The sequence below is a fragment of the Amblyomma maculatum genome, chromosome 2 (assembly GCF_055883805.1).
Source record: "Amblyomma maculatum isolate TAMU_Amacu chromosome 2, ASM5588380v1, whole genome shotgun sequence".
NCBI lineage: Eukaryota > Metazoa > Arthropoda > Arachnida > Ixodida > Ixodidae > Amblyomma > Amblyomma maculatum.
The window spans coordinates 117,032,834-117,045,253 of NC_139345.1; the positions used below are offsets into that span (position 1 = coordinate 117,032,834).

General features: G+C 46.7%; 1 protein-coding gene across 1 annotated transcript in view; it reads right to left on the reverse strand.

The window, feature by feature from the left end:
- LOC146199655 (uncharacterized) overlaps positions 1-11,958 on the reverse strand; it is a 45,693-nt gene extending 33,735 nt beyond the window's left edge. The window contains exon 1 of the mRNA XM_084592167.1: positions 11,801-11,958. Within this exon, the coding sequence (XP_084448293.1) occupies positions 11,801-11,958 (158 nt within the window). The remainder of the gene's footprint in view (positions 1-11,800) is intronic.
- Positions 11,959-12,420: the final 462 nt, after the last annotated feature.

Sequence of the window (12,420 nt, forward strand, 5' to 3'; positions counted from 1 at the left end):
ATTAGCGCTACACTTCACCGTCTGAGACAAGAAAAGCGCTATACCACCAGACAGCACTTTCAGGCGGGCCGTAAACCTTCGTCACACGTATCGCTCTCAGTTTTGAGTAGCTACTCCTGCTGTTATGCATAAAATCACCCTAAGTTGGAATCCAGCAGTCATGTATGTTGACGGCGGCAGAACTCACAACGTGTAAACATTTATTGAGTCTTGGATGTTGTATTAAAACCGGTGAAGCTCTATCAAGCGCGAACGTCAGCACAAAACCGTATTTAAAACGTTTCAGTCCCACCTCCGCGCAAAAAGCACTGTCCATTAAGGCGGACGCACCGGCACTGCGCAGCGTAAAAAAGTACCTTAACTACGGGCGTATTAAGAAATTGGAGGTGCACACAGTTCTAAATAAGATTAGTACTTTAAGAAACACTTATTTTTCCAGAATTGGAGTATGCCGCCTTCATTTGGGACTCTCACCATGTCACCCTGTGCGCTGCATTAGAGCTTGTTCAGAATAACGCAGCACGTTTTATTCTTATGAATTATTACTGGGGGGCGACCAGTATATAACAGCAATGAAATCTAACTTTTCTTTTCCTTCTCTAGCACAGCGTAGAAAATGTCTGCGCTTATGCCTTTTTCATAAACTTTATTATCATCAGTCACTGCACACAGGCCTCATCACTGCATCCGCCAATCGCTCTTTTCGTGTCCATCATCAGCACAAGACTGGTTTCATTTTTTGCCATGCTAACATGTTCTTGCATAGTTTTGTTCCTTGCACATAAAAGATTGGAACCTCCTTCCCGCAGCCGTGGCTTTCGTAACAGATGCTGAATATTGTCGGTCTCTGATGAGGCTCATTTGATACAGTGCCACATGTTAGGTATTCTTGAATCGGAAGTTCCTTTCTTCAGTGCCGGGTTTGCACTTTTATGCGTTACCTTTGTGATTTTGTTATATTTATGCGTAATACTTTCTTCTGCATTTGAACATTTGTAGTTTTCTCGAAGTTTACCTATATATATATTTGCCAATTTGTTATATATATATTACTTTTTTTTATGTTTCCCCACTCCCCTCTATAATCCCTCGGCGCTTAAGGGTATGGAAAATAAATTAATTCGCTCTCATTTCAAGGCAGGAGAGTAAACTTCTGGGTTATTTGGTTCATACTGAATAGAAGAGAACCAGCGAAAACAGACGCAGGAAAAGAGCAAAGAAGGCACACACCATACACACCACACCGCTATGCAATTAAAGGCAAGACGCGAGATCGTTGATGGCTCCAGCCTGCGGCTACCTTTGCCATTCTTGTTTGCTTACATGCATGCCGTTTGCTAATAAATCAATCCGATATATGCATATATATATATATGTATATATATATATATATATATATATATATATATATATATATATATATATATATATATATATATATATATATATATATATATATATATATATATATATGAACGAAAGAAGCCAACAGTCGGCGAGGCCAAGGAAAGCGTTGGGGATGGTACTTTATGTATTTTTTAATGTTTACTTGGATAATCACAGAAATTAGTAATGTAATCTGTTCAGGAGAAAGATAATTAAACAAAAAGTAGAAGAAAAAACAACGTGCCGATGGTGGGAACCGAACCCACGACCTCCGAATATCGCGCCCGGTGCTCTTCCAACTGAGCTACATCGGCCGCTACATCGGGGGACCCTGCTACTTGCTTGGATATATATATATATATATATATATATATATATATATATAAGAGGGTTCTAGCACAGCTTTCGCCCTCGCTCTTGATCACGTTCTACGTGACGCTGGCGGTAACAAAGGACGTTCTACGTCCGCCGCTATGGTTGAGGGTGGCGCTGGTGAACACTCTCAAGGTTCGTATACAGACAACATAAATACCCAAGCAAGTAGCAGGGGAGACAGCGGCCGATGTAGCTCAGTTGGTAGAGCACCGGACGCGTTATTCGGAGGTCGTGGGTTCGGATCCCACCATCGGCACGTTGTTTTTTCTTCTACTTTGTGTTTTAATTATCTTTCCCCTAACAGATTACATTACTAATTTCTGTGATTATCCAAGTAAACATTAAAAAAAAAAAAAAAGACATAAAGAACCATCCCCAACGCTTTCCTTGGCCTCGCCGACTGTTGGCTTCTTTCCTTCATGTATTATAACGAGCACCCTCATTTCCCTTTAATTGATCTGCTTGTAGCTCACGGGAGTCTCGGTTCTGGCAGTCTTGAAGCCATAGGTAGCGTAAGAGGGTTCTAGCACAGCTTTCGCCCTCGCTCTTGATCACGTTCTACGTGACGCTGGCGGTAACAAAGGACGTTCTACGTCCGCCGCTATGGTTGAGGGTGGCGCTGGTGAACACTCTCAAGGTTCGTATACAGACAACATAAATACCCAAGCAAGTAGCAGGGGAGACAGCGGCCGATGTAGCTCAGTTGGTAGAGCACCGGACGCGTTATTCGGAGGTCGTGGGTTCGGATCCCACCATCGGCACGTTGTTTTTTCTTCTACTTTGTGTTTAATTATCTTTCCCCTAACAGATTACATTACTAATTTCTGTGATTATCCAAGTAAACATTAAAAAAAAAAAAAGACATAAAGAACCATCCCCAACGCTTTCCTTGGCCTCGCCGACTGTTGGCTTCTTTCCTTCATGTATTATAACGAGCACCCTCATTTCCCTTTAATTGATCTGCTTGTAGCTCACGGGAGTCTCGGTTCTGGCAGTCTTGAAGCCATAGGTAGCGTAAGAGGGTTCTAGCACAGCTTTCGCCCTCGCTCTTGATCACGTTCTACGTGACGCTGGCGGTAACAAAGGACGTTCTACGTCCGCCGCTATGGTTGAGGGTGGCGCTGGTGAACACTCTCAAGGTTCGTATACAGACAACATAAATACCCAAGCAAGTAGCAGCGGAGACAGCGGCCGATGTAGCTCAGTTGGTAGAGCACCGGACGCGTTATTCGGAGGTCGTGGGTTCGGATCCCACCATCGGCACGTTGTTTTTTCTTCTACTTTTTTCTTCTACTTTGTGTTTAATTATCTTTCCCCTAACAGATTACATTACTAATTTCTGTGATTATCCAAGTAAACATTAAAAAAAAAAAAGACATAAAGAACCATCCCCAACGCTTTCCTTGGCCTCGCCGACTGTTGGCTTCTTTCCTTCATATATATATATATATATATATATATATATATATATATATATATATATATATATATATATATATATATATATATATATATATATATATAATAAACCAGTAAACCCCTCTTCAATATATATATATATATATATATATATATATATATATATATATATATATATATATATATATATATATATATATATATATATATATATATTGAAGAGGGGTTTATTGGGGGTTATTCGAAGGACTGGAGACGGTGACCGATGACACAAGACGATCGTAGAGCGAAGCACAATCTCGTCCGAACAAGACAGTCCGAGTTCTCAGTGCGTGCGCCAGCTGATCGGCGTCTTCATCATCGTTAGTGTCGGCGCTATATCATCTTTTTCCTTACAATTGCCCCGGCGGAAAGAGGGAGTCATCCTGGTGACTTAAGGCGAGGGTATGACAAGGGGATCGTAGTATGGCTTAAGTCGACTGACGTGAACAACTTCTCGGCCGCGGCGATGGTGGTCCGAAAAGGCGTTGCCGGCTCCACGGCATAGTTAACTGGTTATGTACGCTCTAATACACGATAAGGGCCCTTATACTTTGCAGAAAATTTGGAATCAGCCGGAACACAGAGGGAAACGAGGGTGTTGGTAGGAAAGTCAGAAGCGGGCTTGCCGTGATCGCTCTCATGTCGGCGAAGATCTTGAATGTCCGACGTGAATGAACGAGCCAGCTGACGGCACTGCTCAGCATTACGGGAAACATCAGAAAGAGAAGTGTACTCTGAACTGTCAGGGTGGTAAGGAAGTATGGTGTCCAGTAGACAGGAAGGCTCACGACCGTATAGGAGAAAGAATGGGAAAATCCAGTCGTTGCCTGAGACGCTGTGTTATAGAGATAGGTGACGTACGGAATCACCTGATTTCAATTAGACGCGTCAGAAGAAACGTACATGTCGAGCATGCCACTAAGATTTCGGTTAAACCTTTCTGTGAGGCCGTTGGTTTGAGGATGGTAAGCTGTGGTGGTTTGATGTATTGTTGGCAAGCTTCCAACAGCTCGTTGACCACTTGAGATAGGAAGACGCGGCCGCGGTCACTGAGAAGTTCACGAGGAGCCCCGTGACGTAGAACGAAGTGACGCAGGATGAAGAAGGCGACATCACGAGCACTAGCCGTAGGCAGGGCTGCAGTTTCCGCGTTGCGAGTGAGGTGACCACGGCGACTATTATCCAGCGGTTGCCTGATGTCGAAGATGGAAGGGGGCCATAAAGGTCGATGCCAACACGATCAAAGGGTCGCGCTGGACAAGGCAATGGCTGTAATGGGTCGGCGGCGGAGGGGCGCGGAGACGACTTCCGCTGCTGACAAGCAGTGCAGGAGCGAATACAGCAGCGGACAAAGTTGTAGATCCCCCGCCAGTAGTACCACTGGTGGAGACGCTCGTATGTCTTCAACAAGCCAGCATGTGCGCTTTGCGGGTCAGCATGGTGATGGGCACAAATGTCTGTGCGAAGATGGCAAGGAATGACCAAGAGCCACTTGCGACCATCCGGGCGATAGCTTTTGCGATATAGCAGACCACCCCGGATCTTAAAATGGGAAGCTTGGCGACGAAGATCTCACGGGAATGAAGACGGTGAGGACGCGGTGAGGGCGTCTAGGAGCAAAGATATTATGGGATCCCGGCGTTATTCAAAAGGCAGGTCGTCGGAAGTGAGGGCTGCAACGGAGGGTTCGTATATCGAGTCCGAGGGTGCAGAAGAAGGCAACGGCGAGTGCGACATGGCGTCAGCGTCGGAGTGTTTGCGTCCCGATCGATGTATCACGTCAAACTCAGTCTTGAAGGCGAAGAGCCCAGCAGCTGAGGCGTCCAGGAGGGTCTTTCAAGGAAGCCAACCAGCAGAGGGCATGGTGATCAGGGATGACGTTCAAGCGGCGGCCATATAAGTAGGGGCGAAACTTTGTTAAGGCCCGCACGACTGCAAGACACTCTTTTTCTGTGACGGTGTAGTTAGATTCAGCTTTCGTTAGGGCTCGGCTAGCTTAAGCAACCACATATTCGGAAAAGCAGGGTTTGCGTTGAGCGAGGACAGCACTGCGTCCGATGCCGCTGGCGTCAGTGTGCACCTCTGTAGGAGCGGATGGGTCGTAATGGCGAAGAATGGGCGGTGAAGTTATTAGACGTCGGAGCGCAGTGAAAGCATCATCGCCGAGTGAGGTCCATGTAGACAGGTCGGCGGGACCATTCAGCAGTTTTGTTAGCGATGCAATGATGGTAGCGAAATTGCGGACAAAACGGCGAAAATATCAGCATAGGCCGACGAAGCTGCGCAGCTCTTTAAAAGAAATCGAATCGGTTTCAAAAATTCTATGACCGCACGTAGTTTGTCCGGATCGGGCAGGACGCCATCTTTGGACACGACATGACCCAGTATTGTCAGCTTGCGCGCGCCAAAACGACATTTCTTCAGATTAGGTTGGAGACCGGCGCCAGTGAGACAACTCAGGATTTGGTGCAAGCGCACGAAGTGCGTCGGAACATCGGGAGAGAAAACGACGATATCATCCAAATAACAAAGACAATTGTTCCACTTGAGGCCGCGTAAGATGTTGTCCATCATTCGCTCAAACGTAGCAGGAGCGTTGCAAAGACCAAACGGCATCACATTGAACTCATATAGTCCATCAGGGGCAACAATGGCTGTCTTGGGTCGGTCAGACTCAGCCATAGGTACCTGCCAATAGCCAGAGCGCAGGTCCAGGGACGAAAAGAACTCGGCTCCTTATAAACAATCGATGGCGTCGTCAATACGGTGTAGTGAATATACGTCTTTACGTGTAATTTTGTTAAGACGGCGGTAGCCAACGCAAAATCTTATGGAACCATCCTTCTTTTTCACAAGTGTCACGGGAGACGACCACGGACTAGGTGAAGGCTGAATTACACCACGTTGTAGCATGTCGTCGACCTGCTCAGCAATAACACGGCGCTCCGTAGGCGCAACACGGTAAGGGCGCTAGCGAAGAGGGGCATGACTGCCGGTGTCGATGTGGTGAATAACCTCGGTCGCACGGCCCAAGGATGTCGTCTGAGCGTGAAACAAAGAATGGAACTGGTTGAGGAGAGCGAACAGTTGCTCACGGTGAGTTGGGTCGAGGTCACTGGCCACAGACGATTGAAAAATGTCCCAACTCGGTATATCGGAAGACGCAGTAATCGGCGTTAGGAAGGATACGTGGGCACCCTGTGGTAAATACCCATCAACCTCAAACGATGAGATGAGGTCAGCAACTTCAATATGACCAAGGCATTCGCCACGAAGTAGCGAGACCACAGCAGTTGAGGCATTCGCAACAACAATGTCAGCGGCACCGCAGTTAATATCGATGATAGCAAAGGGAAGAAGAAGGTGGCGGTGAAAGGCGAACATGGGAGAAGGCGAAAAAAGAACAGTCGCGTCGAGAGAAAACGGTACACACACGGGAACAATCACAGCACAATTGAGTGGAATGTCGGTGTCGTCGGCGACAAGTTTGGCGCAAGGAAAAGACAGCGCATGGTCAAGAACCGCATCACAGAGCGCAGAGAAGGCGACGTGGGCGCGGGCGCAGTCAATAACAGCATTGTGACGGGAAAGGAAATTCCAGCCAAGAATTAAGTCATGCGAGCATGACGCAAGCACTAAAAACTGGACGATGTATACCGCGATAACTACACGCGTTGTGCAAGCAGCAGACGGAGGAACGGAATCGGCGCTGGCAGTGCGAAGAGAGAGTCCAGAAGGCTGGGTGGTGACTTTATGAAGCGAGCGGCAAAAACTTTCGCCAATGACGGAGAGAGTGGCTCCTGTATCGACGAGTGCAAGTGCATGAACACCGTCAACAAAAACTTCGAGAACGTTCGGCGGAGACAGACGAGGACTTATGGTAGGCGAAATGTGCGCAGTTCGTGCCCCAAGAACTGCGGGTGCTAGTTTTCCGAGTTTTGTGTCACGCTGCGACGCCGCATTGGCGACAAGGTCTCACGGCAGGGGACGGCGAACAGTGCAATGGAATGTGCTGGCTTCCCGATGAGCTGTGCGGCTGCCCTGGAGATGTTGCCGAAGGTGGGCGCAAAGTGTCGTACTGATAATTGCAGTCAGCCATAGTGCGTGCAGGGGCAGAACGCAGAGTACGACGGCACAGGCGGGCGACGTGGCCTGTGATACCGCAGGCATAGCAGATAGGCCGGTTGTCATTCGTGCGCCAAGGATTGTAGGGAGGCGTCGTTGATCGGAACCGTGGAGCGACAGTCGGTGGCGTCATAGTCGACACGTACGCAAAGGACTGTGGCGGCAGAGGGCGGGCTATAACTTGTGCATATGTGGGAGGCATTTGTACTGGTACAGGTAGAGGCGGCACGACAACAGGGGGGGGGGGGAGGTGTAACTTAATGATGCAGCAAGAGGTGTGGGCTGCAGTGGGACAGGGTCGACATGAGGTGTGACAGGCGCTGGCTGGCCAAAACTGGGAAGTGCATCGGTAACCTCCTGCGTGATGGCGTGTCGGATCGCAGGGGTAAGTAGCTGGGCTGTGGACGACGGGCGTGGGCCAGACAAAAGCCCAAGCTGTCGGGAGACCTCATCTCGAACAAAAGTTTTGATGTCAGCCAAAAGGTCGCTGCTCACAGCCAGGCCAGAGATGGACGCAGCAGGTGCGAGAGAGCGACGAGTGCAGAGGCGTTGCTTGAGCATTTCGTCGAAACTTTGGCAAATGTTGTATACTGACTGTTTGCGCACAGCATGTGAAATGCATCGACATCAATTCCCTTCATTATGTACTTTATCTTGCCAGCCTCATCCATAGACGGGTCGACATGCTTGCATAAATTTACGACGTCTTCAATGTAGCTTGTGAAGCTTTCCCCTTCATGCTGAACCCGTACGCGTAGGGCTTCTTCAGCGCGTAGATTCCGAATTGTGGGACGACCGAAAACTTCCGTGAACTTTGCCTTAAAGTTGGCCCAAGTTGGCATGTCGGCCTCATGATTTCGATACCAGAGGTTAGCAACGTCACTCAGGTAGAGGATGACGTTGTTGATCTCCATGCGGTCATCCCAGTTGTTATAACGGCTCACCCGCTATATATATATATATATATATATATATATATATATATATATATATATATATATATATATATATGTGTGTGTGCGTGTGTGTGTGTGTGTGTGTGTGTGTGTGTGTGTGTGTGTGTGTGTGTGTGTGTGTGTGTGTGTGTGTGTGTGTGTGTGTGTGTGTGTGTGTGTGTGTGTGTGTGTGTGTGTGTGTGTGTGTGTGTGTGTGTGTGTGTGTGTGTGTGTGTGTGTGTGTGTGTGTGTGTGTGTGTGTGTGTGTGTGTGTGTGTGTGTGTGTGTGTGTGTGTGTGTGTGACTTGAGGTGCTCGTTATGATACAATTAAAGGAGCTTACAGTCTACGGGTCCAAGGTGAACGAAAGGAATATTATTATCTTCTTAGTATTTCATATTAGATCGTGACCGGAATTAGTCATGTGATGAATTTAAGCGGAAAGAATATAAATGCAAAGCTGAAGGAAAACTAACTCACTGATGGTGGGAGTTGAACCCACGACCTCTCAATATCGCGTCCAGTGCTCTCCCAACTGAGCTACAACGACGGCGGTCCAACCTTCCGCTTTCTTTGGTATTTATACTTACTTTAAACGAAACCTGAGAGTTCACCTGAGTGCGGCGGATGGGAAACATCCGGTTATACCCCGAGCGTCACGTACTATGTGATTGATGCTCATAGCTGGGCTGTCTTCCTGCCACGACGAGCGCCCACTTCAGCCAACGTTCTTGTTCATTACGCTCGCCCTACATACTGCGTAGGGGACGCGCTAGGAATGCTGTCGCTTTTTATAGGGACTCAGGCCAGGAATCTTCGGAACACGAATTCGATTCACGCAGCTTCCCCACCAAGGAAGTGAGCGGGGTGCAGCGGTACTGCTGTACTCAAAGTTGTAACAATCGTGCAGTGCGAGGGAAGGGTATATATTTCCGAAAGGCGCCAAGCAGCTAAGAGTATGAATCTTTGTGTTGCAGCCTCATGGACAAATATTCCAGCTTTCATTTTTTTCCCCGGCAATTCCTTCAAGAACAACTATGAAGGAAATCTTGGTGTGTTGTTATTCCTTGGCATATAGCTGACAGTGAATCCAGCCTTGTTCTCTATCGTACTTATATCCCATACCACATAAAAAGCGGAACACGCACGACGCCTTCGCAAAGCGGGGACATGAAATTTGCGAAAACTACATGTGGGGCATATAAAAAAAAAACTAAGCAGGTTGAAAAAACAAAGTGCTTTCTAGGAAGTGTTCAATGCATGTAATCACATCGAACATAAATGGATAATAAGCAGAAACGTTTATACTATAAGCATTTTCCTTGAGCAGTATTAGTTTGGGAGTGGCCTCATTATTATGACTATTTATAATCAAACAACCTCAGGCGAAAAGTCATCTTGAGATGCGGCGCCTTATGAAACTAAATTGCGAACAAACTCGTGTTCATTATTCTGAATTTGCAGGACGTTAACAAATGTGCCCGCAGGCTGTATATATAAATACCTGAACTGTCAGAAAAACTAATGCGTGGTCTAGTGAAGTATTTTACGCCAGCGCGCAAATATATAACCAAGCCTATGTGGTGAGGTTTTCTCTCCGGGCCTAGATGACGCAAAAATGTAACGTCGGCGCCGATATTCGCATATCTACGTTAGGTTCAAACCGCCATTGCAATTGCTAGAGGTAAGGTTCGTGAGAGTAAGGTGCTAGTCAGACAGGTGATAATAACTATTGCTCCAGAAACAAAATTGCTGCAAACGTTTTGCTAACGCTATACTGAACCCTGTTTTTAAATTTTCAGCAGTCACCACGCTGCTAGCCTTGCTTGCCTGGTGTAAAAATGCCTGCTTAATCCCCCTACCCCTTCCCATTGCAAAGATGCGGCTGCGTTTTGGCGAAGGAAGCGAATAATGAATGCGGTTCCTTGACGAAGAAAATAATCTGTTTCAGAAATATTTGTCTTGTGCATAGAAATGTGCAGCTTTTGTCAAAAATATACGGCCCAAGGGTATCGTTTCTATCTACCGTAACAGGGCTCGTTGAGCGCTTCGAGTGTTCAAAAACCTGTAGAATACAAATCTCGTCCTCATTCTACTCAAGCTTATGTTTATATTCCAGTACTGCTTCCAGGAGCCTCGTTACAAGGCTGAGAAGTTAACCCCTTGGGCCGTATATTTTAGACAAAGACTGACATTTTTTGACATTATAATATTTAGAGCTGTCACTTTGCTATCAGCGCACTTTTGGCCGAAATCCGAATCTCCGAGCTTATTTTACTCACCGTCGCTTCATGACGCGGCGGGATCGCAGCCGTAGTGGTTGATCGTCTCACAATTTGAATAACTGGTGTTCGCACGACGACTTCTACGTTTTAACTGTTGATTTGTAATATTTCACGCCTTCAGCTCGGAACCGACAGGCATGACACTTGAAGCAATGCAAGCAGAGTAAGGCGAGAGCAGGTCGCTGCAAGATGTATGACGTCACACATGACCCCCGCCTATGTGGGTGGCGTGTGGAGTGCGCGTACAAAATCCAGAAAATAATACTATCCGCACATAAATACGCGAAGTAAATACTGCAGCTTTACATAATTGCAATTTCTGAAAGCAATTTCAGCGATTTCGCGCAAAGTCGCACTATTCGGCCGTGCAGCATACCTTTAACCAATATCTATGGACGTGTCTGCGCGGCATAGCGTATGTGCATCCCACTCAAGCTCCGGGGTTCCCGATGGTTTCGATACTCATTGCAGCATGCCATCTCGCAGCACATCGGCAAGTTGGTAACGTAACAACTCGGTCATATCATATCATGTGGTGTCATGACGTCAGACATCCCGATGACCAATCAGGGCCCCGCGATGTCATCGCCCAAATACTTTCAGCCATAGGCACATCCGTTGTTTTTCTGTCACAACGTCGACGTAATATGCTGCGTATGACCGTCCTTTGCACAGTCGTGGTAATATATGCGGCAGGTGCATCCACGCACGCTTACTACCGGATGAGGGAGATTAAGGGCATCAAATAAAAATAGTTACCTTAATAAAATAGACTAATAAATTGAAGAACGGCGGGTGATACGCCATTTTGTCATCCCTGTAGTGTGCGCACTGACGACGCCTGTGTGAGTATTGTTTCTCAAAGATATTGCTATAATATAATTCAGAAATTTAGCATAATATTTCAGGAGCTTAAGTAAGAAAAGCATGATTCGCTAAATTTATCGCACAATATACAATCATTTACCTAATTCGGTCTGGAAACTCCCTTTTCTCGAATGACAAAAAATACTTTGCGTACGTGGTATACGTCACTCCAATGGGGTGGGCACCGGCCTTTATCTTTTTGCGACCTCTCGGAAAACTTAAACGAATAAGAATAATAAAGTCAGCAAATTACATACAATATAACGATCTTTTCGAAGATCTATACTGCTTGTACACCTTCGGAGAATAAGGTCTTAAGTTACCATGGTTTGGCATATTCACCCAAGCCGGATTAAATGTGCCTTACCTGTGTACTGTCTCGTAGAACTTCGCTATGGCACTGTCCACCAACGTAGCACCATCAGCGTGGACCTCAATTCCGTGGTCCCACTGGTCACAAACATATGCGTACATATTATCGCACGGATCCAGCGTTGGGCTTAGGAAAGCCTGCAGCGACTGCATAGCTGTTACGCAGGCATCGACGTCATATGCTTGACAGAAGGATCGCCAGCGGACGTCTTCAGAGACCCACTGGTTCAGGACGTAGAGCACAGAGAGCGCAGCTGGCAACGTGGCCACGAGGGTGCAGATCGCGCACACTCCATGGCTTTTGAAGAATCCCGTGCTGCGGTTACTACCAGCTGGTGTGGAGCCGCCAGCGCCTGAAGATATATCCGACCAACATCAGAAACGCTCGTTATCATCTGAGTCCCAGTTGTTAGGGAAAAGGCTGATATTTATGGTTTGCACGAAATGGCGTTCATGATATTTGCAGTAGCAGTGCTCAGCATGAAATGATAAAATCGAAGAAAATAGCTTCTTTCTACAGAAATGTGATTCACCTTAGGGGATCTCCTAAACGATAGTATAATAGATTTTCCATCTCTTGTCACTCTCTCTAGAGCGGCAGTTCAAGATTGTATT